The 27277-nt window shown below is 42.2% G+C and overlaps 1 protein-coding gene across 4 annotated transcripts in view; it reads right to left on the reverse strand.

Annotated features, from left to right (window-relative positions):
* The window catches only part of shank3a (SH3 and multiple ankyrin repeat domains 3a), a 248689-nt gene extending 221641 nt beyond the window's left edge, over nucleotides 1-27048 (reverse strand). For all 4 annotated transcript variants that reach the window (XR_012337351.1, XM_065283593.2, XM_065283592.2 and 1 more), the window contains exon 1: nucleotides 26705-27048. Coding sequence is in view for 3 of the 4 variants with exons in the window: in XM_065283593.2 (XP_065139665.1) it covers nucleotides 26705-27019 (315 nt within the window). In the remaining variant the exon portion in view is untranslated. The remainder of the gene's footprint in view (nucleotides 1-26704) is intronic.
* Between the last annotated feature and the right edge of the window lie 229 nt (nucleotides 27049-27277).

The raw sequence follows: 27277 nt of genomic DNA on the forward strand, positions 1-27277 counted from the left end.
ACAGAATGCAATTTTGGGTAGATTACCGTACATAAAGGACCCTACATTGTTAGAAAAAAGTCAAAATATGTACCCTAACTGGGGCAGCACCCTTTAAAAAGGCAATTATGGACCATTAGGTACAGATATGTACCAGTAAAAATTTAGTATCAATATGTACTTTTGAGATACTGATATGAATTTTTTAGGTACTAATAAGCTCTCTTTGGTCCCAGAATGTTCTTCTGAGGTAATTAAATGAAATCCTTATGTGCAAAGCTGTACTTTTTGAAAGGGTACAGCCCCAGTGACAGAAAAGGTACAGTTTCGTACCTTTATTTCTGAGAGTGTACAAATTGCCATAAGATGGTGAGACTTAATTTCATAGTGTGAGTTGCTGTATTTTACACTTGACATTTAGTTAAAAATGGTATCCAATTGTCGTGTTTGATTATTAAATTGGGTTGGAGTTTAGCTTTTAAAGGAAAATGCAAAAGTTAAAAGATTATTTTGGGATCTACCAGATGTAAGATACAGGCACAGCACCCATTCTTTCCCTGAAATCTCTGACACCCAATTTACTCTTAAATAAACTTTACAAGACCTGTGCCACAGGCTGGAGTTTAAAGCTCTATGAATAACATTAATGAGGGACACACTGTAGCTGCAGGGGAGAGACTGTACCGTACTTTAGGAAAGCTGGGGAAACCCTCCTATACCTGTACATATATAATCTGCATTTTTATGTTTTTTTCTCTCGTTTTTAAAATAACCTTTAACATAATCTCAACTGAAATAACAGAAATAAACCAATATACGAAGACTTCAGATGCAAAAGCCACTAAACACACCTCCATCCAAAATGGGAGAGTGCTATTAAAGTCAAATGAAATAAAAAACTGTCATTTGCTTTGGAATATTTTGATATTTTTTACAAATTACTTATCTGTAGTGAATGTGGGGTCATAATCTTTAATCAAAAATGCAAATCTCCTCCCCTCATCGAAACAATCTCTCTTTACTTCCGATCATATGGTATGGCAGGTGGTCCGGGAAAAATTTGCAATTAGCCACATGACCCAACTTTAAACGAAGAAATCAGTTCTCGATGGACGTATTTAAGTCCAGCCATAGCCTTTTTCATTTCAGAAGCCGCTTCGCTCGGATATACATCACCACGGGAAAAAAAACAATTGTTACTTCTGTTTCATGCCGATTTCCGATTTTAACCAAATTCTCTTGACAAGTATTATACATTCACCAAATACTTTTCAAATTCCCCAAGCCATTCAGAAACTTTTACAACTTTGATATTCACTCCACACTGTCAGATATACGTGTCAAAAAATGGTCCCAAGCTGTCACTGGGGCGGAAGCCTTAGGAAATGGTCCTAATAAGGGTGTCACTTAAAATCGTAATCGATCAAAATTAAACCACAACCTCAAACTTCGAATTAAAAAATGGTATCCTGCTGCCACGCCCCCATGTCACGTCTGGTCGGCTTGCCAATAGGGTTGCCGCGGTGACAGAATTTTCCCACCGGTTAATCGCCGCGTCACAAACCCGGTGATCCCGGTTTCACCGGGTGGGAGGGGCTTATAAATGTGCATGCAGACGTGCACATTTTACTTTCACTTTTGAATTATGCAACTGTTTAAATGCAGTGCTTGGGTGCACTGCTTTAAATCGCGTATTAATTTGCGTGCAATGCAGCTGGTTTAATTAAGTCCAATAGTTTTAAACTTCAACAGAGGACCCTCCTTAATGGAAGTAACGCTTTGCAATGGACCGTGGCCAGACGTCAGTTTCTCTGAACTGAGATCTGTTTAAATTTCACAACAACTTATTTCAGTTGCTTAAGATTTTTGAAAATAGCATTTAAACATGACTTATTGAGGTATAGTCTCACAATCTCGTCTGACGATAATGAAAGCGCGTTTTTAAGGTGCAAGGTACTGACAGATGTTCATCTGTCAGATGGCAGGGCATCTCTGGGTTCAAGGTCAGATATTATATTTCATAAAAATCTAGTGTAAAAAGGCATAGCAACCTGTTCTTTCAAAAAGTAAAAATCGAGAATTGTATCGTCACCTTAGAATCGAAAATGTAATCGAATTGAGGATTTGGAGAATCATGACACCCCTAGGTCCTAATATGAATTATTTATGTACATATGTATACATTTAGGACCAATATGCACCTCTGTGGTACTAACATAACCTCTTTTGGCACTTTTCCATTGCATAGTACGACCTGGTACAACTCGGTAAAGCAAACTTTGGGGGGGGGGGGTTACACTGCATTCATTACCTAGTACCTGATACTATTTAGTACCACCTAGGTTTAGGTTGACAGCTAGGGACCAATTATTGACCATTTGTCCTGACAGTGCAGCCACTTTTTCGGAAATAGTTTTTTTTTCAAATGCATTCAAGCCCTTAATAGTGACCGGAAGGTTTACCTCCACTTTAACAAGAAAGCTAAATGCAAATGCCAGGAGCAACACAGATCTCATCTGAGCTCTGTTCTCACTGTCATGCACATTAATCCCCACAATCCACTGGTGACACAGCTACATTCACCTGCTCAAATTAACCAGCAACACATGCAGGGAACATCTGAATAACAAGGTGCACTTCTAAAATCTCCTCTCATTCACTTGTGGGTCTGTGGATTGAGTCCAGAAGGACTGGAAGAGCCAGCGGCAGACACGCTCGTGCAAGCTGGCTTTGAATGAGCTAAAAATACCACCAGAAGAACGTGAGTTGCCTCCGCAAACGAATATCCCCATTTCCATCTCTGTATTGATGGATGGCGTCGTTGAGCCGCGCAAACCTGCGTGCCAGAAGAGGGCCTCCACAACTACAGACAGAAGAGGTAGAAGACAGGCATGTACTGATGTAGAGACGACAGTGGGAGAAGCGAGGAGTTAAACGTTCAAACTGGAGGTGTGAATGTAAGACAGAGAGATTGACAAATAAAACGCTGCTCTGGTGACACTCGAAGCAGGTGAATGAGGATGAGGAGGCGTGGAACGGTACGAGTTAGAGGCAGATTTATGACCGCGCATTACCAATGGCAGCATGCAAGGTTTTGTGGTGTTAAAAACGCATCCATCACGTCTACTTAAGTGTACAGCGGAGAGAAAGAGTAAGAGTGAAAGAAAGTGATGAGATGGAGAACACAAAGCTCTTTATGGTGTTAAGAGAGTCTGATGTGACTGAGGTTCATCTGCTTAAAGGTAGGGTAACACATTTGGAAAAATGCTAACGGTAGCCGCCTAGCAATGAAATCCCGATCCCACCCTCAAGTCAAATCGCTCTCCAAAGTCACGCCTCTTTCCAAACACATGAACACGCACAGATCAGACGGTCACGTCTCATGTCTCATTCACCAGTGAGAAAACTTTGCAGTACAAAGTGAATAACACTTCCAAAATAACCAACATAAACAACTGGTTTACATCAGAATTAGTTTAAGCACACGTTCGGTTGTGTAGACGTAGTAACTATATCGTTATGCTAATCCGTAAACGAACACAAATTTCATAAGCAACACAACGTTTCATCAAAGTATAATATCTGAATCCATCTCAATACAAACATATCGCGTACCTACCTTACCAAAATAAACAGTGCAACGACCCTTTCAGACCCTTTGCCTCCTGTAGCTGTTTGCATCTCGTGGTAAAGCAGTAAAGTTACAGATGTTAATTTGGGATTTTGCTCTTGCTGATCCAGGCAGTTTTTGCTGTTGTTGTTATAAAAGATGCATTTAGTTTTGTTGCTCCTGTGTAGGTTGTCAATTCAGCAGAAAAGTTTGGTGTTCTCGCTGTTTACAGACAGAGCGCACGTGAACGCGCCGATGACGTATGGTATCTGCGTGGACTCGCTGCGCGGTGGGAATTCAAATTACGCTTACGTATGAGGGACATAAAAGGAAACGTCCGTTCGGACCGAAATCTATGATTTGTTGAACATTTTTTGGTCCTACGCCTTTCACAGATGATATAAATTTTTACAAATACATTTAAACAACTTAACACAGTGATTGCTATCAGGATGTGAGGAGACTTTTAACCAGCATAACTAAAAATGTTTCAGGATCAAATCTGTTACCCTACCTTTAACTCCAAACAAAGATGCTCTCAATGAACGGCTTTAATGAATCAGCAAAATGTGAAGTAAATACGCTCATGACACAATGCTTATAATGCTAACAACCCAACAAATGATCTGTGTTTTACTGCTTTAGCATCGGAGATCAACCAGGCATGATTCAATGACAATTTTCAAGCAATTTGTTTACATGCACAGGCGACAAAACAGCATGACATTACAATTATTTATTGGTTGTTTTAAATAAACCCGCAGTCTCTGACTGAAATAATATATATATAAAAAAAACAAATGTTGACATTAAAAAAAACCTACAAGATTCAACACAATCAACAGACAAACGCATCTGGTGTTTCACGTATGGTGAGGTTGAACCTTTGGAGATTTTACAAATGAAAAAGCAAGCAATAAACATGTTTTATCTTGACGTTTGCTACTGTCACGCCCGGTTAGGACAAAAGCAGAAGAGATTTGTCGCTGTTAAGCGATGTGCTTGTGTAAAGTGCTGCAGTCAGCCACCGGTATGCAGTGGATTGCGATGTCTTAAATCGATCTGTAAGTCCCAAGCTGGGATGCTGCCGCCTCATTTCAATAACATCACAGTCCATTCTGGAACACAATATGTCAGACAAAAATGGTCAAAAATAGCCCCTAACTGTCACTGGAGTGGTATCCTTTAAAAAGTGCAAATTTGTACCTAATGAATTCATATTAGTACCAAAGAAAGCAGTACCTCAAATGTACATCCATACCTAAGTGGTATATATTAGGACTTTTTATTAAAGAGTACTGCCCCAGTTACAGCTTGGGACCATTTTTGAACATTTTCTGATGGTGCTGCCATTTACTGGGCATCTGTAACACAATCAAAACAACTAACAGACAACATTGAACCTTCTCATTTTCCTAATAAATGTCCTCATTCTTATGTGTATTATTATATATTATATATATATTTTTTAGATATTTCTTATTTGGCCATTTCCATGTAAAGTGGAATTACGTCCAATTTAATAGGACACCTGTCTTTTATCATGCAAATTGACTAAACCACATTAGAAAAAAGTATATACGCTTGATACATTGTCATCACACAAAGCATTGAGGTAGGTACAGGCTTTCAGGCTTTTATTTCTGATCCCCATCCAATACGACATTGTAGGAATAAATGGACTAAACTGTACATTTTCTGTCACTGGGGTGGTACCATCAAAGGTTCATTTTTGTACATTTATGGGAATACAACTTTAGGAAAAACTTAGGGGATTCAACCACTTTTAGCACAGCTTAGCATAATTCATTTAATTGGATTAGACAATTAGCATTGCTCTCAAAAATGACCAAAGAGTTTCAATATTTTTCCTATTTAAAACTTGACTCTTCTGTAGTTACTAAGTGTACTAAGACCGACGGAAAATTAAAAGTTTTCTAGGCCGATATGGCTAGGAACTATACTCTGGTCCTTGGCAACTTTCAGGGCCCTATTTTAACGATCTAAGCGCATTGTCTAAAGCGCACAGCGCAAGTCTAAATGGGCGTGTTCGATTCCGCTTTTGCTAATTTAACGAAGGGAAAAAATTTTGTGCGCCTAGCGCATGGTCGAAAAGGGTTGGTGCTATTTTTTTAATGAGTAATGGGAATATTTTGGGCGTAATGTGCAATAAACCAATGAGAGTCTCAGCTCTCATCCCCTTTAAAGGCTTGCTGCGCTGGGGCTATGTCTAATCCCTATTTAGATGACGGACTTTGTAAACTGAAAAACTAAACGGAGGAAGAAGATCCGGAGTTTAAGATTAATGTTAAATAATTGTGTGGTTTTTCACTTGTATTGAAATTGTTATTTTTTATTAAAACCCGTTTTCTTGTCATGAAGTAAAAAAGCAGGCTTTTAATTGCTGTAAATGTATGGCTATCCAATATCATCAAAAAATAATTTACAAGTATGTAAGAAAAGGTTTGTACTCTAAAAATACTTTATTTGTAACAAACAGGAGATAAAGAATTTACAAACGGCTCTCCGCACGTTTCAGCACTTGGACAGCATCAGTTTTTTTTTAAGCATTACTTAAAAATGTTTCTCATCTCAGCATATCCACAGGTACAGAGTCATCATATACAATAAATCTGTAAGGTAGCATTAAAAATAAAAAACATTTAAAAACAGATGCATTTGTTTAAAGCAGAGCATTTATTTACTTACCAGGCTGCAGGTGAAGCAGCTCTTTGCTCCTTCTAATGTCTCATAATAGCTCCTCATTTATGTCCAAAAGACTCAATAATAATCTTTTACATTCAATCCTTTAATCTTCATATTTAAAAGCGTTTTTGTGCTGCTGCGCATTCATGTATGTGATAAGTTAACCCACATTGTCATCCCGTTTATAGCCGCATATTACTAATGCGTTCTTTAAATAACAAAAAACGCTTAGGTTACTCACGTAACCCCGGTTCCCTGAAATAACGGGAACGAAGCATTGCGTCAGTTTGCTGACGCTATGGGGGAAACTCCTGTTTACTCCGTGATTGAAGCCTATTGGTTAACGTCTGTAGAAAATACAGACCAATGACGTTTGAGCCCGCGCGGGGGCGTGGCACACGTCCCTATATAAGCCGGTGAAATACGTCAAGAGCTCATTATTATTCGACTGAAGCGCGCAGCCGAATAACACTCGCTGCGTAGACGTTTGTAGCACGGCCAGCGACGCAATGCTTCGTTCCCGTTATTTCAGGGAACCGGGGTTACGTGAGTAACCTAAGCGTTCCCTTTCAATACGGTTCACTTCGCATTGCGTCAGTTTGCTGACGCTATGGGGGAACGTAATCCCATCCCGCCGTGCATACACAACGGACTGAGGTGCCCTTACCGGAGAGACACTGCATGTGGCCCTAACCCAGCATATACATAGCTCTAGCGAGCGCAAGTGTAAGCACCATATATGAGACAGTAATACGCATACAGTGAAGTTTCTAAACGCACCATGATGCATATACAATAGAGCACGAGACGGCGGGTTCCCTGAGCGCGCCGCGAGCTGTGCGTGAATTATTAATAGGTAGCCATGACGGTGAGCTAGCAACGCACCGTGAAAGCATACAGAAACGCAGTCGCGTGAATCATTAAGCCGATAAGACCTGTGCTTGTAAGGCAGGGACATCCAGGCTATAAAATCTGACAAACGTAGACGGCGAGGACCAGCCGGCCGCGTTACAAATGTCAACGATAGAAATCCCCGTAGACCAAGCCCAAGATGAAGCCATACCCCTCGTGGAGTGAGCTTTTAAACCAACTGGACAATGTTCATTCAGGGAGGCGTAAGCCAAAGCAATGGCTTCGACGATCCATTTAGATAGCCTCTGTTTAGTGAGCGGCATACCTAAGGAATGTTGCGCGAAGCTTACGAACAGCTGATCTGACTTGCGGTATGAGGCAGAACGGTCCGTGTATATTCTTAACGCTCTGACGGGGCAGAGCGTGTTCGGGGTTTGTTCGCCGTCCGCCGTCGGAAGGGCGAGAAGTGAAACCACCTGAACTCTAAATGGCGTGGTCAAAACTTTAGGAATGTATCCCGCTCTCGGTCTAAGGATCACTTTGCTATCGTTAGGACCGAATTCCAGACACGACGGGTCAATTGAAAACGCGTGTAAATCGCCCACTCGTTTAACCGATGCCAACGCCAGGAGGAGAGCGGTTTTAAACGAGAGAGCGCGCAGGTCAGCCTGTTCGAGGGGCTCGAAAGGGGGACCGCGCAGCGCTTTCAGGACCGTGGACAGATCCCAAGACGGGACCGTGTTAGGTCGCGGTGGGTTTAGTCTGCGAGCGCCTCTGAGGAATTTAATGATGAGATCATGTTTTCCCACGGTGCGACCGGCGATAAGGGCGTGATTCGCCGTTATCGCCGCCACATACACTTTAAGCGTCGAGGGCGCGCGACCGCTGTCCAGCATTTCCTGCAGAAAGGAGAGAATATGCTCCACTTCACAGGTGTTTGGGTTTAAGTCTTTCGTCGTGCACCAATCAGAAAAAATAGACCACTTTTGAGCGTAAAGGCGCCTGGTAGATGGGGCCCTAGCTTCAGTTAGAGTATTTAACACTCGTCCTGAAAGGCGTGATGGTTGCCGTTCAGAGACCAAACGTGTAGATTCCATAGCTCCGGCTGTGGATGCCATATCGTCCCTCTCGCCTGAGATAGGAGGTCTTTCCTCAGCGGTACTGGCCATGGTGCTGATGTTTTCAGCTGCCATAGGTCGGGGAGCCATGGTTGATTGTGCCAAAACGGGGCGACCAGAATTATCGCGCATTTCGTCTCTCTTATCCTCTGAAGGACCTGTGGTAACAGGGCCACCGGAGGAAAAGCATACAGAAGACACGCCGGCCATGCTTGCGACAGGGCATCGTGATGTCTCGAGAAGAAGATCGGGCAATGCGCGTTCTCGTCTGATGCAAACAGATCGATCTCCGCCCGGCCGAAGACGGTCCATATTCTCTCGACCGTCTGAGGATGCAGTCTCCATTCTCCCGGCGGCGGACCGTTGCGCGAGAGAATGTCTGCACCCGTATTGGCTACACCCGGTACGTGAGTCGCTTTTAACGAACGTACGTTCGCGTGAGCCCATAATAAAAGCCGTTTCGCCAGCCTGGATAGGGAGCGAGATCTCAGCCCTCCTTGGTGGTTTATGAACGAAACCACCGTCATACTGTCCGACCGCACTAGAACGTGTTGATGTTGGAGTTTCGGTCGAAAGTGTCGTAGCGCCAAGATAACCGCCCACATCTCGAGGTGGTTGATATGTAGCTGAGACAACTGGTTGTTCCACGCACCGAAGGCGAGCTCGCCGTCGCAGTGAGCGCCCCAACCCGTCGCAGACGCATCCGTAGTCACCACTTTCCTCCTGCTCACGGAGCCGAGCTCCGTGCCCGAGAGGAAAAGGTGAGGGGATGTCCATATCGAAAGCGCTTTCACGCAGCTGTACGTGATTTTGATTAATAAGCGGCCCGACAACCAAGCACGGGGCGGAACTTTCGCTTTCAACCAAAACTGAAGCGGCCTCATGAACAGCATTCCCAACGGTATTAGTGGGGATGCTGCTGCCATCAGACCCAACATTTTTTGGAATCGTTTGAGAGGGAGATGTGAACCCGCTTTGAACGATGCCGCCTCGCGTCTGACCGTGAGCGCGCGTTCCTGTGTAAGCCATGCCCGCATCTTTAATGAGTCGAGCGTCGTGCCTAAGAACGCGATTCGCTGCGTGGGGGTGAGCAAACTCTTCTGGAGGTTGATTTTGAACCCCAAATTCTCCAAATGCTGGAGTACAACGGTCTTGTGCGCAGTAATTTCCCTCTCTGACTGTGCTAGAATAAGCCAATCGTCGAGGTAATTCAATATGCGGATGCCGCTCTGTCTGAGAGGGGCGAGAGCCGCATCCGCACATTTGGTAAATGTGCGTGGTGCCAGAGATAATCCGAAGGGCAGAACTTTGTACTGGTATGCTGTCCCGTCGAGCGCGAATCTTAGGAACGGCCTGTGACGTGGCGCTATCGGAATGTGAAAGTAAGCGTCTTTCAGATCCACTGATATGAACCAATCGCCCGGTCGAATTAACGCCATGATTCGTCTGGCTGTAAGCATTTTGAACGGCCGTTTGGCAAGAGCGCGATTCAAAACGCGTAGATCCAATATCGGTCTGAGGCCGCCGTCTTTCTTTGGAACGAGAAAATAACGACTGTAAAAGCCTGATTCGCTTTGATCCGCCGGGACCGTCTCTATCGCGTCTTTTAGTAATAAAGAACGCACCTCTTCCCTGAGGATCTGCATACGATCGTCTGGGACAGTGGTGTAGAGAACGCCGCGAAACCGGGGTGGTCTCCGGGCGAATTGGAGTGAATAACCGTGTTGGATTACGTTTAGAATCCAGCCCGGCATACCGGGGGTGGATTGCCAAACGTGAAATTTGACGGCGAGCGTCGATATGCTTATGGACGTTAAGCCGTGTGTGTGTGTTTGTGTGTACAGAGGAGGAAATTTGCTCTTTTTGTGAAAAGGTAAAAATTTGTGTTTCGCTGTTACAGCGAGGGTGTGTCCAGCGCCCGAGGGGACTGAAACACGCAGAACTTTCGAGGGCGGGCCGGCCGAAGCGGGACCAGAGCCTCTTTTCCTCCTCAGACTCTCTTCAGGGAGGCGGCGCCGGCGTCGGGTCCAGCGTAATCCGAGGACGGGGACCGCGGCGTCGAGGCGGGCCAGCCGGTCGTGCAGGACGCTGGCGCTTGACCTCCGGTTCAGCTCTCTGCTGGGGCTGAGCTGGTGCTGGCTTAGGGCGTTGAGCTGGCGGCGGTTTTGGGCGGCCGGTCTCAGACGCTGAGGCAGATCGTTTAGGTAGAAAATGCCGCATAGCCTGCGACGATTTCTGTGCCTCAGTGAAGCGCTGGGTGAACCCCTCCACAGCGGAGCCGAAGAGCCCCGACGGTGACACGGGCGAGTCAAGAAGGGCAACCCGATCCGTGTCCTTTATCTCCGTCAAGTTCAGCCACAGATGTCTCTCCAGAACAACCAGGCTGGCCATGGCTCTTCCTACAGCCTGAGTGGCGACTTTAGTGGCGCGAAGGGCCAGATCAGTCGCGCTGCGCAGGTTCTGAAAGGTCGACGGGTCCGGACCTGTCTCGTCCATGTCACGGAGGAGCTTTGCCTGGTATACCTGCAGCACCGCCATCGTATGGAGAGCGGATGCAGCGTGGCCGTCAGCGGCGTAAGATTTTGACGCCAGGGTCGATGTCAGGCGACAGGGCTTTGATGGATGGTTCAACTTCGCCCTCCATCCGCCGGCTGAAGACGGGCAGAGATGGGCGGCGACAGTTTCCTCGAGCGGCGGCATCTTGGAGTAGCCGTGTTCGTCGGCGCCGTCCACTACGGAGAGGACGTGGGAGACGGCGCTCTGAGCTCGGGTGGAGTGGGGAGCACGCCAAGATTTGGTGAGCTCCTGGTGAACCTCAGGGAAAAACGGCGCCGGCCGTTGGCGGGACGATTGACGGCGCCCGGGCTGCAGAAACCACTCGTCCAACCGGCTGAGTTGAGGCTCTGACGGCGGCGACCACTTGATGTTGAGCTCCGCCGTAGCTTGCGTCAAGATGCGGATGAGCTCAGAGTCGTGAGGACGCGACTCGGTAGGTTCATCAGCGGCGGCTGCGTGGGCGTCGTCATCCGAAGCCGCCCAATCCTCTAACTCCTCAGAGGATGACATCACTTCCAAGTTGTCACCGGACCCAAAGGAAACCATGCCGCTAGCACTCGGCAGGGGGCGCAGGTCTTCATGGGCGAAGGTGACAGGGTGACGGCGGGGAGACAGAGCACGCGGGGGATGAGCCGGCGTGGACTCGGTCTCAGGGCGTCTTCCAGCTTCACGGCTCCGCTGCTGTTTAGGCGGGAGAGCACGGGAAGCCTTCCGTTTAAAGATCTCGAGGCGGGAGCGCAGCACCGCGATAGGAAGGAGCTCGCAGTGGGCGCAGCCCGCCTCGGCGAGTACGGCCTCGGCGTGGGCAGGACCCAGACAGATGACGCACTCCTTGTGGAAATCCTCCACAGGCAAAGGGGCTCGGCAGGAGCCGCAATGCCGAAGCGACATTATCTCAACGCGCTTCTGCTCTTTTAGATACTCTCTTTTAGGCTCACCGGAAAGCGGCAGGGGAACACGCTGGTGTGTTGTAGTCCGCTGCAGTGCTTGGATCGACGGCGAGTAAGGGCTTCTTCTTCGGAGCAGCGAGAAGGTTCGCGCTGAAGGAGAAAAGTAATGAGCTCTTGACGTATTTCACCGGCTTATATAGGGACGTGTGCCACGCCCCCGCGCGGGCTCAAACGTCATTGGTCTGTATTTTCTACAGACGTTAACCAATAGGCTTCAATCACGGAGTAAACAGGAGTTTCCCCCATAGCGTCAGCAAACTGACGCAATGCGAAGTGAACCGTATTGAAAGGGAACATATTGCGCCATTGACTTTAGACTTTAGACCAGGTTTTTGTTGGTCAATGGCGTAGTCTAATTTAGTTGCCTCAAAATAGCAACGCGCCAACAATGCGCCTGAACACACCTCATTTTCAGACCAGAACGCCCATGGGCGCAAAATGGGGAGCAAATGCATTTGCTATTTAAACAACGCGGCGCTAAACGTGAAAATGATAATTGCGCAGGGTGGAAACTAGCAAAAGACACTTGCGTCGTGCATTGCGCTGCATTGCGCCGGGTGTAAGATATAGCCCTTAATAGCTGGGGACTATTTTCGGGCACTGCGTAATTTCATTGCGCCTGGAGATCAGCTGAATAGATTCCGTCAAGGCAGACTATAAAGTCTTACACAACACATTTAAATTTTTTACCTTTTGGGGTACAATATCATACCCTTAGGACCTTTTGTTTAACTTGAAGGACCAATTTCGTATTCATAAAATATTAAGGGTACAAAACATTAAAGGAATATTCCATTTTCTTAAAAGAAAAATCCAGATAATTTACTCACCACCATGTCATCCAAAATGTTGATGTCTTTCTTTGTTCAGTCGAGAAGAAATTATGTTTTTTGAGGAAAACATTGCAGGATTTTTCTCATTTTAATGGACTTTAATGGACACCAACACTTAACACTTAACTCAACACTTAACAGTTTTTTTCAACGGAGTTTCAAAGGACTCTAAACGATCTCAAACGAGGCATGAGGGTCTTATCTAGCAAAATGATTGTCATTTTTGACAATAAAAATAACGTTATAATGTTGAGTTAAGTGTTAATTGTTGGTGTCTATTAAAGTCCATTAAAATGAGAAAAATCCTGCAATGTTTTCCTCAAGAAACAAAGAAAGACATCAACATTTTGGATGACATGGTGGTGAGTAAATTATCTGGATTTTTCTTTTAAGAAAATGGAATATTCCTTTAACCTGTACCTTTTGAAAAGTACAAAATAGGTCCTTAGGGTACAGTAATATACCCCAAAATTACAATATTATATTATGTTTTGTATACATGTAAAGGTACAAATGGAACCTTGGGGTTGGAGTTAGTGACAGAAAAGGTACTTTTTGTACTGTTTTTTCTAAAAGTGTGTAAGTGGTTTAAATTAGATGAAGTTGTCATCAATTCAGAAATGTTTCTATTTAGAAACTGATTGAAATCTTACATGCAATAATTTGAAGAGTTACCGTAGTACTGCTAATATATATCTTTTAAAAACCCTCCAACTTTCCAATAACAAACCTACAATAATTTTTACAGTAAGTGTTTATAATTGTATATAAAAATATGCAATACTACCATGTATTCATAACATTTTAGACTTTTTGTTCTGCTCTGTCTGTACTAATATGTATTTACTACAAAACTTTGCAACAATACGAAGCTAAAAAGCACTATAGAAATACATTTGACCAAAAATGTAAGCACAATACACATTATTATGCATGTAATTCAGAAGATATTGATCTAATCAGGGTCATATAAAAAGTAAGAAAGAATAAAAGTAGCCAGTAATAGTATAACCCATGGGTCTTCAACAAGGGGTCCACCAAATGATTTTTAATCACAAGCATTTATTTATTTTTTTTTTTGTTAAAAATTGAAAACATGTAAAAAACATAACAACCAATGTTCCCTTAAAGTTTTGCACGTGAGCGGCCACGTATGCTTATTGAAGTTCCCGCGTGCACTGCAATTTTAGCCTTTGGACAAAAACAAGTTACTCCCAAATAACTAACCTGTGCCCACTTTAACAATAAAATAATATATAAAAAGTACAACAGCTTGCATAATATTGCTAATGTACTGTCTTAAAATAGTATGGCTGTGTGACAATACGGTTTGTTTCTTTTAATAGAGTTAGTTCGAGTCTTTGATTTTTATTGGTCAAGTTTTCCTCCTTTAGTTTTACACTTTACGTTGTGCCTAATACGATAAAGCAGCCTCTCGTACCGTACTACTTACTTAAATCTCTCTGTATTACACATTTACTATCAGGGGGTCCCTAATTCATGCCTCTCTCATCTAAAGGGTCCTTGCCCAGAAAAAACATTAAAATCCCCTGATATAACCTGAACTACACTGTCCAATAAAATCCTAAAGCATAAAGTCAAGCCTCACCCTAGATTAATCTCCAATGAAATTTCAGTTTGATTCATAAATATTTTTTTTAAGGTTAATCCATGGCAAATGTTCTTTTAAACTAACGCACACACACGCATAAATAATGATTTGATCACTGTAAAGAAAGACCAGGTGGACTGTAAGATGCATTACAGGTGTCACTGTGTCCATAGTTTGCCACACAAGCCATCTGTCAACAGGAGGTCTGGGACCAACATCCTGATTACCATAGCATTAAAAACATTTAAAATCTTTAATGAAGCAAAAAACACAGCATGAATAACCAATAAGCTGTGTGTTGTAATCACTCGATTCAGCAAAAATCATCTAAAGCCTTTATAACCTTGTGTCAGAAAAGTCAGAAAAGACGTAAAACATTGTGATCCGATCGATAAAAACGCATGTTAATGACAAGTGTAAACAGCCTCTAGTAAATCCATCTTTTTCTCCAACTCTCGTCTTAACTAGTGTTTTCTCCTGCTACACTTCTCACGCGGCTCTCATCCTCCTCAGTACTCCTACTGTGATAGGCTACGCCAGGAGTCCCCCCTCCCCACACAGATCATGCGACTGACAAATGACTGACGAGGGTTCACTCCTTGTCACTCGTTGCACGGAGCGGTCATCCAGTCTCTTTGGTAGAGAGAGAGAGAGACAAGGAAAACAAACAAGCATGCAAATGTGAATTATCGCGGCCTAAAAAAATGATCGAGCTCATTTTATTTACCGTGCGATTAATCGATTTATCGTTTATCGCGACAGGCCTATTGGTATGTATGGTCGGGTTGCGTTTTTCGCGCTTTCGTGTGTCTTGTGAATAGTATGCCATACAGACCCGTTTGCCACTGAACCTGCATTAACGACGACAGTGGGGCCTCCAGCCTTAGTCAAACGGGTTGGCACGTATGGTCGGGTTGCGATTTTGGCGCTATCGTAAGTCTTATGAATAGTATGCCATACAGACCCGTTTGCCACTGAACCTGCATTAACGACGACAGTGGGGCCTAAACTAAAATGGGGCCTAAACTAAAATGCTGTAGCCAAATCTTAAAGTCAAATCAAGATGTTAACAGGTGCAATCAGGAGAAAACTGGAAACAGCCAAGCACGTCTTCTCCTGGTCCTGTAAATGGTATACAATATAGACCCGTTTGCCACTGAACCTGCATTAACGACGACAGTGGGGCTTTAGGCCTTAGTCAAACGGGTTAACACGTATGGTCGGGTTGCGATGTTTTTTTTTGGCGTCTTCTCCTGGTCCTGTAAATGGTATACAATATAGACCCGTTTGCCACTGAACCTGCATTAACGACGACAGTGGGGCTTCCGGCCTTAGTCAAACGGGTTAGCACGTATGGTCGGGTTGCGATGTTTTTGGCGTTTTCTCCTGGTCCTGTAAATGGTATACAATATAGACCCGTTTGCCACTGAACCTGCATTAACGACGACAGTGGGGCTTTAGGCCTTAGTCAAACGGGTCGTCAGGTTTCATTTTCTCTTAAAGATCGGAAGGTGACCCTTATTTACCATATATACCCTCGCATTGGGCCCCCAATTTGCTAAATCCTCAACTGTGGATAACATAATTATGCCGCAATATTTAGTCTGTCTGGAACTAAGCTGAGTTAAACCACATCACTGTGTGACACTTCAATACATATGAACGGCTGCTACGCTAATACGATTTTGTTTTTCTCTCCCTGTCTCGTCCTCGACCCGAGGACGAGACAAACAGACCCAGTCCCGGTAGATGTGAAAGTCGGCACACCTCTGATCTACTGGCCGTCCTTCAACGTTATGCCCAGCTGATACCTGACCAACGATCACCGGCAGAACCGCTTAATCTCCGCTAAATCTCCATTTCCGTTCTCCCAAGGGTTTTTCCCTCCTAGGACTTATTTTTCCTCGGATAAAAGCCCGGGGTTTTTTTTTCTCCTAGGGGGTTTTTCACCCCGGGGAGGCAGCCTTTTTGGGCTTTACCTAGCTTCCTCTTCAATACGTTGCTTTAGTAATACGTGCAATTATAATATTGAGTCATAGCCGCAGCAAATTTAACTGCTCATGCTATCATGTATTCTGTTGTGCTATCTGTCGTTTTCTGTGCTTTTCACTGCTTCTATTTATGTAAAGCTGCTTTGAAACAATTGACTTTTGTGAAAAGCGCTATATAAATAAAATTGAATTGAATAAATCATACTCAATGTATATGACATAATAGTATTTACTGTAACAATTTTTTAGGGACATGAGGATATGGATGGATAAATGTACGCATGTAGTTTCACAAAAGCTCCTCACATTTTATGTATTATTGACTGGAGTACTGTGTTTAAGTTAAGTTAAGCTGATAACGCTGATTTGATCTCTACAAAAAAATAAGCTGCTAGACATCAACACTGTGCCCTTCAGCAAAACACTTAACCGCGGGTGTATCCAGGGGACTGTATTTGTAATATATGCACTGCGAGAACCTTTGGATAAATGCGTCTGCTAAATGACTACACTGATTTACTTGCTGCTTTCTAAGTTGTGATGATGAATCCTGCATATCTTTCAGCACAGGAAAAACCTGTCCAGATGCTTCTTAGCACAATCTACACAACACACAATCCTCATCACAATGCAAGAGGTAAACTTAGATCTGTGATTGGCTCCTCACTCTCAGGTGGGTGGGGACAATTCAGAAAACTTTTTAAAGCATGTCCAAAGCATCTTAACGTACACTCACCTAAAGGATTATTAGGAACACCTGTTCAATTTCTCATTAATGCAATTATCTAATCAACCAATCACATGGCAGTTGCTTCAATGCATTTAGGGGTGTGGTCCTGGTCAAGACAATCTCCTGAACTCCAAACTGAATGTCAGAATGGGAAAGAAAGGTGATTTAAGCAATTTTGAGCGTGACATGGTTGTTTGGTGCCAGACGGGCCGGTCTGAGTATTTCACAATCTGTTCAGTTACTGGGATTTTCACGCACAACCATTTCTAGGGTTTACAAAGAATGGTGTGAAAAGGGAAAAACATCCAGTATGCGGCAGTCCTGTGGGTGAAAATGCCTTGTTGATGCTAGAGGTCAGAGGAGAATGGGCCGACTGATTCAAGCTGATAGAAGAGCAACTTTGATTGAAATAACCACTCGTTACGTCTGAGGTATGCAGCAAAGCATTTGTGAAACCACAACACGCACAACCTTGAGGCGGATGGGCTACAACAGCAGAAGACCCAACCGGGTTCCACTCATTTCCACTACAAACAGGAAAAAGAGGCTACAATTTGCACAAGCTCACCAAAATTGGACAGTTGAAGACTGGAAAAATGTTGCCTGGTCTGATGAGTCTCGATTTCTGTTAAGACATTCAGATGGTAGAGTCCGAATTTGGCGTAAACAGAATGAGAACATGGATCCATCATTCCTTCTTACCACTGTGCAGGCTGGTGGTGGTGGTGTAATGGTGTGAGGGATGTTTTCTTGGCACACTTTAGGCCCCTTAGTGCCAATTGGGCATCGTTTAAATGCCACAGCCTACCTGAGCATTGTTTCTGACCATATTCATCCCTTTATGACCACCATGTACCCATCCTCTGATGGCTACTTCCAGCAGGATAATGCACCATGTCACAAAGCTTGAATCATTTCAAATTAATTTCTTGAACATGACAATGAGTTCACTGTACTAAAATGGCCCCCACAGTCACCAGATCTCAACCCAGTAGAGCATCATTGGGATGTGGTGGAAAGGGAGCTTCGGGCCCTGGATGTTCATCCCACAAATCTCCATTAACTGCAAGATGCTATCCTATCAATATGGGCCAATATTTCTGAAGAATACTTTCAGCACCTTTTTGAATCAATGCCACGTAGAATTAAGGCAGTTTTGAAGGTGAAAGGGAGTCAAACACAGTATTAGTATGGTGTTCCTAATAATCCTTTAGGTGAGTGTATGTTTAATATTTTTTCTTTATGTAATTTTAAAGCTGTTTCACATTTTTCTATGAAACACATCTGTCCAATAATGACAAAGCAAGGGGCATAAAAGTAGTGCACTATATTTCACGTTTACTATAGCACGGGAACCATTGGAAGAATAGAATTGAAAGCAAAAGCAAAAGCTGGGATGCCTTGTGCGACAAACACACAAGATTAAACGACACATCACAAACGTCAGACCAGGTGAGATGAATATTGATGCATCATATTTGAACTGAATGCGAGTATGAATATTACCAGCTTTGGCTGTCTGGGAGATTATCAGAAACATCTTTCATCAAAAACATATTTTCCTCATGCAATGCTATAGTATGGCTTCAGAAAATTCAGATCATTTAGGATATGGTGCACAAGTCACTAGGCTAAGATAAACTGCTATATAGATTTGCAGATGGGGGTCAGGAATTGAAACAAATTTTTATTTTTGGGGGTGAATTTTAAGAAAGAAAAATCTTAAAATAATTTGACTACCGCATAAATGATACAAGCTTGTTTCTTATTTTGTATATTCTTATTCTTTCTTCTGTAATCTTCTTTAAACCTTAACATTTCTTAACACTGAACTGCCAGTGGTCCGTGCAGCAAGTACATCACAGGTGTCCCTGTGCGATTAACGTCAGGGAATAGAGCTTTTGTCACACTTTAAAATCCTTAACCGAAACCCTCCAGAGACTTGTGCTTTCCTTTCTGCATATCACGCTTCCTTCCCCGCCCTTCTCTTTCCTTTTCATGCCCTGTTTTATTTGCTTTCTGCTTCCTCTCTTTAATATTCCCCAATTTTATGGAAGTCACACCGCAGTGAACACAAGCAACAATGTTTGCAATAGGACCTGTAACCAGATGCAACATTAATGCAAAGTGAGAGAATCACAGTAAAAAAAATAAAATAACAGGAGCTCAGACCTAGAAGTAGATCAGTGAAGACTCGAACCCATACAACACAACTGCACGGCACAGATTCACCTCCTTTGTGAATTACAAACTTATTTCTGAAGCAGTGGCGGCTCGTGACTGCTCTTCCGAGGGGCGCAAACTCAAAACATGTGAGAAAACGGAGTATCAGGTGTGTTGCCCATGTTTTCATATAAAAATATATTAGTTACATGAACCATGCACATCATGTGTTTTGTCAAAATAAGTGCCTAAAAGTAATTCTTGAAGATTAGGAGGCGCTAGACCATTTAAGGCTTTATATGTGATTACCAATTTTAACATTTATGTGATAATAGCGTGACACCCATAAGTAATTAAGAATCTTAACCACTTGCTACACTCAAAACTGAGATAAGGAAGCCACCAAATTAATTTTTTACAATAAAATGCACATTGAGATGTTTGAGTATATTTTACAAGCCATACTGTACAGACAGCATCCACATGTCATATCAAATAAAATTTCATATATTTATCTGCATGAGGTCCTACACGGTTAGAATTTTTTTTTGCACCTAAATAGTTCATGTTAGTACCTCAAAAGGTACATATTGGTACCATATGTATACATATCTGTACCTAAATGGTACTGCCCCAGTGATAGCTAGGGACCATATTTTTGAAGTGTACATTGTACTGAAGTTCCCAGTGTGGCTACCATCCCTGTCAAACTTCAATAATATTCTGGACTTGTTGTCCAACCAAATCAGCTATTTGGGCAATACAGACCCTGACCACTCCAAGATATCTGCCAGCATACCCAGAGCATGTCAAATGCACTTACCAGACCTATATGAATATGCTGAACCAAAAAAAATTAAAATAAAGAAAGAAAAGATTCATTCTTTGGCTTGAATGTCAAGTGACATTTCTGGTGAAAAGTCAGCACTTAGTTAATGCCACATAAGGGTGTCATTATTAGAGAGGGAAACTTTATTTTTATGTTCTAGGACTGAGATATTTGATCATTTAAAGATCTAATTGCTTAGAATAAAACACAGAAAGGTCTGCATGGGTAAAACCCTTGCCAGGGAACATGCAGACTAAGGCAATGAGCCATATTTCAGCATGACAAAAAAGTCGAGAAAAGGTTTCTGAGATTCTCTAATTGGCAAAGCCAAGATTCAAATGTGCACAGAGACCTAAGGATTACGGTTTACAGACACGAGCATCTGCATGGGCTGACCAAATCCAGTTTTGCAAAGCTGTTCAAAGCTCTTAAAAATAAAGGTAACATATTTGGCTGAATGGTTCCATAGAGAACCCTGAACTTCCAAAAAAAACCTTAATGGAGCAAATGGAGACTTGCTGAAAGCTTTTTCTTTTACAATAGATTTGTCCCCAGAGGTAAAGACCTGGGGTTTCGTTAGGCCATTTATAGGGGGGCTTTACCCCCCCCCCCAAAAAAAAAAAAATTCTTCTCAGACCCCCAATTTTTTTTGCTATGTAAGCTCCATAAACTGTGCTGGAATTCATGATTGCAAATTTTACATAATGATTTGATCGTAGGCTGGATAAGGGTGCATAGTATTTGTCTATGTTTATAGGCTTTTTTCTCTTTGTACTGTTTTACAACAAAACTCGACGCCATGTTTGTATTCTTGAAGGGATCTTTTTACTGTGTTGATGATGAGATTAACTGTGTTGGACTGGACTGCTTCCTTAAACTTGAAAACGCATCGTGTGTGCGGCACGACGCTTCCTACCCAACAATAGCGCGCGTGCACAGAACTAAATGAGTTCATGTTCGCGTCTTTTAGGAACATGGACAAAAACACATTAACATGTCTCAAAATAGATGTTTTTGTGAGTATCATAGTAAACAATTGATTATCTTAAACATTTTATTGCATTCGGTGTTATAGGCTTTTGAAGTCTCTATTAGGGATGCATAATGATTCATCGCGATTAATCTTTAGCAGAATAAAAGTTTTTGTTTAGATCATATATGTGTATGAATTGTGTATAATAACTTTGTATAGATAAATGCACACACATGCATGTATACATTTAAGAAACGTTTATATGTGTATATAATGTATATGTATGTATCATTTATATTATATATAAATATTTAATATATACACTTTTTTTCTTAAAATTATGCATGCATGTGTGCATATATATACATAATTATTATAAACAGTTTACACACACACATATATGATGTAAACAAAAACTTTTATTCTGCTAAAGATTAATTGCAATTAATCGTTATAAAGCCCTAGTCTCTATCATTAAAGTTAACTAAATAAGAAAACAAGAGAAAGACAGAGAAAATCTTTGTAAAAAAGATAAATCCAAAAGTATCTTAAATAGTCTCAATTACTTTTTTGCCAAAAGTGTTAGGCTTAAGATGTATCATGGAGTAAGATTTTACAAAAGTTGCTGCAGTTAACATAAGGTCTTTTGTTTATTAACAAACCGTAAATAAGAGAAATTGAAAATTAAAATTTAGCCTTACATTATGTTTACATCCCAGTAATCCATGCAGTCAGTGCACTAACCTATAGGAATATTTATCTAATGTGGGGTAATAGGAAATAATCAGCAGTCATAAGATTCCTTCATGCTTTTTGCACATCGTTTTCTTTCATGGACTATGGACCCCGTAAAGTAGCATTGGTCACCCCCTGGCAACTCCATTTATTTCTATCTCTGCCACTCTTTGAATAAAGGCCTAACCTTACACTGTATTACAAATATATATTTAATTTATTTATTCTATTGAACTCTCATTGGGGGGCCGAGCCCCCCTAAAATTAAAACCCTAGAATCACCCCTGGTAAAGACCAAATGTGTCTTAAACAGGGTTAAGATTTGCCAGTATACAAAAATATAAAATTAAACTTCAGGGATTTCATTACAAATATATTTCTCAACAATTATTTTCAAATCCAAAATATCTAGGCTAAGCGATTCACATTAATTTAAAACTCTACTGTTTCATTTTTTTTATTTTTTTGTAAGGTGAAACATCTAAAAATGAAATCTAATGGAAGAAAAGTATCCAGCATGGTAAAAGATCAACCTCTACAGAATAAAAGTTTCCGTCGGGAACAGGTCATGTAAGGAAACATATCACATTACAGAAACCCTCCACACGTCACAGCTGATCTAACCTTGATATCTGTACCTCTTCTTAAATCTGTCAGACTGAGAATTCATACTGCACCTGAATAATGATTGGAATCTGATATTGATTCATTTGGATTATAAAGCTCTCATGATGGTATCAGGATTTAGTGTGTGTGTGTGAGTTAGCATTTGAAAGGCGAGTGGTGACGGGACATGTGGATGAAAATGTGGCATTTATCACATTCTTTCTGTTCCGTTCGCTCTCATTATTAACATGGACACTTGGGCCCTGCTAAAGGACGAACCTCATTAACACCGAGGCTTTATGCTTTTATTGAGGCTCGCATTCGTACGCAAACTCACACGTGACCAAGACCGCATACAAATGCATGCAAAGACAACGATACGTACTCACGCAGCACTGAGAGGCAAAGATGAAAGGTTTGATGTGAAGATTCAGGGAGAAGGAAATCTCTGGCAGGTGGGACGTGCCATTGATCTGTGGCTGACACATTTCACTGCAGTTACACACACATACACACTTATGCACCCTAAGCACTCCATAGAAACTGAATGTAGAGAAAAACGCAACTGACCACCAACCAGAGACATACAGTAAACCTTCTTATTACCAGCCAATAAACTAGGGATGCACCAGATCCAGAATAAAAAAATCTAAGATTCGACCGAACCCGAACCCCGTCAAAAAGCCCAGTATTCGGCCGAATCCGAATCCTGGATTCGGTGCATCCCTACAATAAACTACACAAAAAACACAATTAGGCTTTAGTCAGCTGCAAATTCAGTATCATAGTTGTTTTACCTAGTTAACATCTGTGTGCACAATTGCACTTTACCTCACACAATGCACATAATTGATATGTATTATGAAAATGTATATATTGCCAGTCAAACTGTTGCTGGTACCACTCCATATCTGTCAAAATAAATCCAGAAAATTTTATATTTGACCCAACAATGGGTTAAAACAGCCCAACACAAGCGTATGTTTTAAGGAACTTTTAGGGTCTGTTTATATCTGGTATTAACTCTTTCCCTGCCATTGACGAGTTATCTCGTCAATCCACAATACCGCTGTTATCCACCAGGTGGCTCTTGCACTTCTGCAACTTATAAAACCCGGAAATATCGCCCTAGGGCAAACACCTGTATGTCCGTCTAAGTTCTGAGGATCGCTCTGAATCTGATCTCTATCAAAAGTCCTTCACAAAAACGCAATTATCTCAGCTTTTTGCTCAAAATGTGGTGTTTTTGAAGAAACCTACTCATATTTGAGAGGTGATAAAATGAGAACTGATGAAGGTAGGATGAAACTTTTAATTTATTTTTTTCATGCTGAGGGTTTTCTTTCATTTAATATATTGTATGTTTATACAGTATATTTAAAGAAGAGCATTTTCTGGGAGCCATTAAACGGGGAAAGAGTTAAGATGAATTTTGGTCAATCGGATCGCATGTGGACAAGAGATACGCATTAACGTTTACACCAGGTATTTTAATCCATCTTCTGTCCACTTTCGACCGCTTCTGTCCTGATTTTCTGAGGGGATGGTCTGTGGGCAAGTCCCTCTGCTGTTATTAAAACACGTGCAGGAGAAATGACGGGTTTAAAATGGCACAAACTAATATTATGTCAAAGTCTGCTGCTTATGTTGTTTGTAAACATGTTGCACAGAGTTTTGTACATGCATACAGTATGTAAAAGCTTTCTCTGATATCTCAGAGCAACTGATGAAATAAGCTTGCACAACTTTCAAACGCTTGCAAAATGAAACAAATGAAAGAGGCAGGGTTTTATCAACGGACGCCTAAAGATTGTGCTGAACACCGTGGGAAGTCATGTCCAACAGAAAAACATTGTGCTTAGTACCTTAAATTAGATCACATAGATCAGGGAGGGGCAACTTCGGTCCTGGAAGGCAGGTGTCCTGCAGATTTTAGCCTCAGTACACCTGCCTTAAAGGTTCTAGTATGCCTAGTAAGACCTTGATTGGCTGCTTCAGGTGTGTTTAATTATGGTTGGAGCTAAACTCTGCAGGACACGGGCCCTCCAGGACCGAAGTTGCCCATCCCTGGCATGGATGGTCGAATGCCTTTTCGATTACCTCTGAATGTGGTCGAAAGTGGACGGGCTCAAATAGTTTTACACACCTGTCTTTAGCACCGCCCACTTGTGATCAGATCAACCAAAACACAACTTGATAGCAGGTGTAAGCAGCCTCTTAATTAATCTTTTACATTTTAACAATCTTGGACACCATCACAATCAAAGCATTAAAACTTTTAAAGGCTCTTATAGAAAACCTGGAACCCAACCAAGCAGATATGAAAACACTTGCAACATAAATAAATCCATCAACTGTAAGCCACAAATAAATACATTTAAAGCTTTAGCATGGCCCCCTTTTAAAGACACTGGAGAAATAAGTGCTTGATGGACAAAAATGGTGAGGGTGTGGACATTACGGATGCTCCGATTGGTCGATCATCGTATTAAATGACTCTATCGGTTCAACCTAAATTTGCTAATCTCAAGAACCGATCTTTCTATTTACTTTTGTCATCATATGGCTCCTGAATACGTGTGCATTTTTTACACACGGCAAGCATTTTTACAACCATTTGATGTGTATATAATCTATAAGAACATGCTCCAGCATATCTTCAAATACCCATAAATTCAGCAAGAGTATAGAGCAAAGATCCATCGTGTGTCTTAAAGTTAATTCATCAGTCAAAAATATTAAAGGAAAACACCACAATTTTTTATACTTTACTATGTTCTTACCTCAACTTGGACGAATTAATACATTAATACACCTATCTTTTTTCAATGCGTGCACTTTTATTCTTTGCAAAGTGCACCATGAATGTGATAGCATTTAGCCTAGCCCCATTCATTCCTTAGGATCCAAACAGGGATGAATTTAGAAGCCACCAAACACTTCCATGTTTTTCCTATTTAAAGACTGTTACATGAGTAGTTACACGGGTAAGTATGGTGGTACAAAATAAAACTTTTGTTTGGAGCCATAGGAATGAATGGGGCTAGGCTAAATGCTAACACATTCAAGAAGCGCTGTACAAAGATTAAAAGTGCACGCATTGAAAAAAGATGAGGTAAAAACATAGTAAAATATTGAAAAACTGTGTTTTCCTTTAAAGAGAACATCAAATCACTCTGTTGACTGAAGAACTGTTGTACTTTATATGAATCCTTGTATATTTAATTCATAAAGTGAAGGCTGCAGTGTTTCATTTTCATTAGGCTACTTTAAACAGGCACACTATAAGCCTTTTTAAAGCAAAATTAAATTGAATAAATATATTTGTTTGATTCTCTATTAAAATAATAATATACCTCATTACTGCAAATAATATAACAAGGCAACATCTGTGGTGTTACTTAGACTTTTGATCTGAAAAAAAGGTTAACAGTTACTGTCATCAAAGAGCTTGCATATCCAATATCGGGCGCTGGTATTGGCTGATCATGATGACAAGAAATCAGTACTCATATTGGCTGCAAAAATCCTAATCGGAGCATCCCTAGTTGAATTAGTATGTTAAAGATTTCTGAAAGCATTTGACCTGACTGCTCAAACAGTCGCTCAAAATCGTCAACACTCATTGAAAATAAATGACATTTGATTGCTTTGTCATTGCAAATCATTGTCAGTGTAAACCATTGGCTCCCAAACTTTTTGGCGTGCACCTTTGCGCTCCCTCCAAAAAAATTCCTGACATAAAACAATGTCAAACTTGAAATTTTAATTAAACAAATCAGAAAAAATAAATATAATTTAATATAATGATTAATTACACATAATTTACGATAAATAAATGCATTTTATAAACTGGGTGCCTACGCCGGCACATCTCGCGACCCCCAAAACGGGGTCACTGACCAAAGGCAAAAAAGCAAGACATGCTTACAATCAAAGTTTCATGCATATCTCCAAACCATGGCTGGCCAACAGAGCTATTCAGTAAAAAACATTTAAATAAAAAATGCCACCTGCAACACTAACACCTGTACCTTTCCAACAGGAACAGGTGAGTTACTGCACTTCAACCCTCCCTCGTTCTTTCTCTCTCTCATATCCATCAGCACCATATGTCGCTTATGTGGCCCTGGGGACTTTGTACAATACACAGCAACCCGACTGTCAACTCTGACAGCTCTGTGACGACAAAAGGAGGCTGTGAATTACAGTAAAGCTACAATAAGAGACCCCTGTCACTGTATCTATCACCGTCTGTCCCTCTCTCGCCCCAAGCGCTCTTCAGTTTTCAAAGTCAGCCGCAGTCTCTCTAATGAAGAGAGGTCGGTTTCAACGATCGGACCAGTGGAGCACAAAAAGAAATAGATAAATAAAAGAGAATCGTGCACATTGATACACGCCGGGCTGATAAAGAGACCAGGACAGGAGAGTAAAAGAGAGAGAGTTTGGAGCAGTACTCACCGTTTGCTGCAGGTCGGGGATGCCTATGCGGACGACCAGAGTGTTGCCCTGGGGTTCCTCCATGGGGCCGGCCGGCGCTCTGCAAACGTCGGCGTGCGGAGATCGGGAGCTGTCCCCCCGGCTGGTGCTGGAGCGGCAGCAGGGAAGAGGCTGCGCAGGTCGAGAGTAGATGAGGAGAGGGAGAGAGAGAGGCAGCGAGAGAGGTGGGGAGAGGGGGTGGGCAGAGGGGGGCTCAGATGGGAGTTTGGGCTGCTGCTGTGGACGATCTCTGGGCTGGGAAGGCTCATGTTTGCCCGAGCCCGCACTCACAGGCATGCTCTGTGTGTGTGGAGCTCCGACTGCATAGTGCCTCCCTCACTAACACACACGCGTGCACGAGTGCGGGGGGAGAGGGGAGGGGAGAGCGAGAGAGAGAGGTGGGGAGAAGAGAGAAAGAGAGAGAGAGTTAGATGTTTGCTGTGATAAAGCATTTTAAGCAGGAAACCTGTGGGCAATAATTCGGGTTTAACACACTTCATAGTGCAATTAAACGGATTATAATGCTTTTATTAAATCATGCAAAACAATCAGGGC

Source organism: Paramisgurnus dabryanus, chromosome 9 (genome assembly GCF_030506205.2).
Source record: "Paramisgurnus dabryanus chromosome 9, PD_genome_1.1, whole genome shotgun sequence".
Taxonomy (NCBI): Eukaryota; Metazoa; Chordata; class Actinopteri; order Cypriniformes; family Cobitidae; genus Paramisgurnus; species Paramisgurnus dabryanus.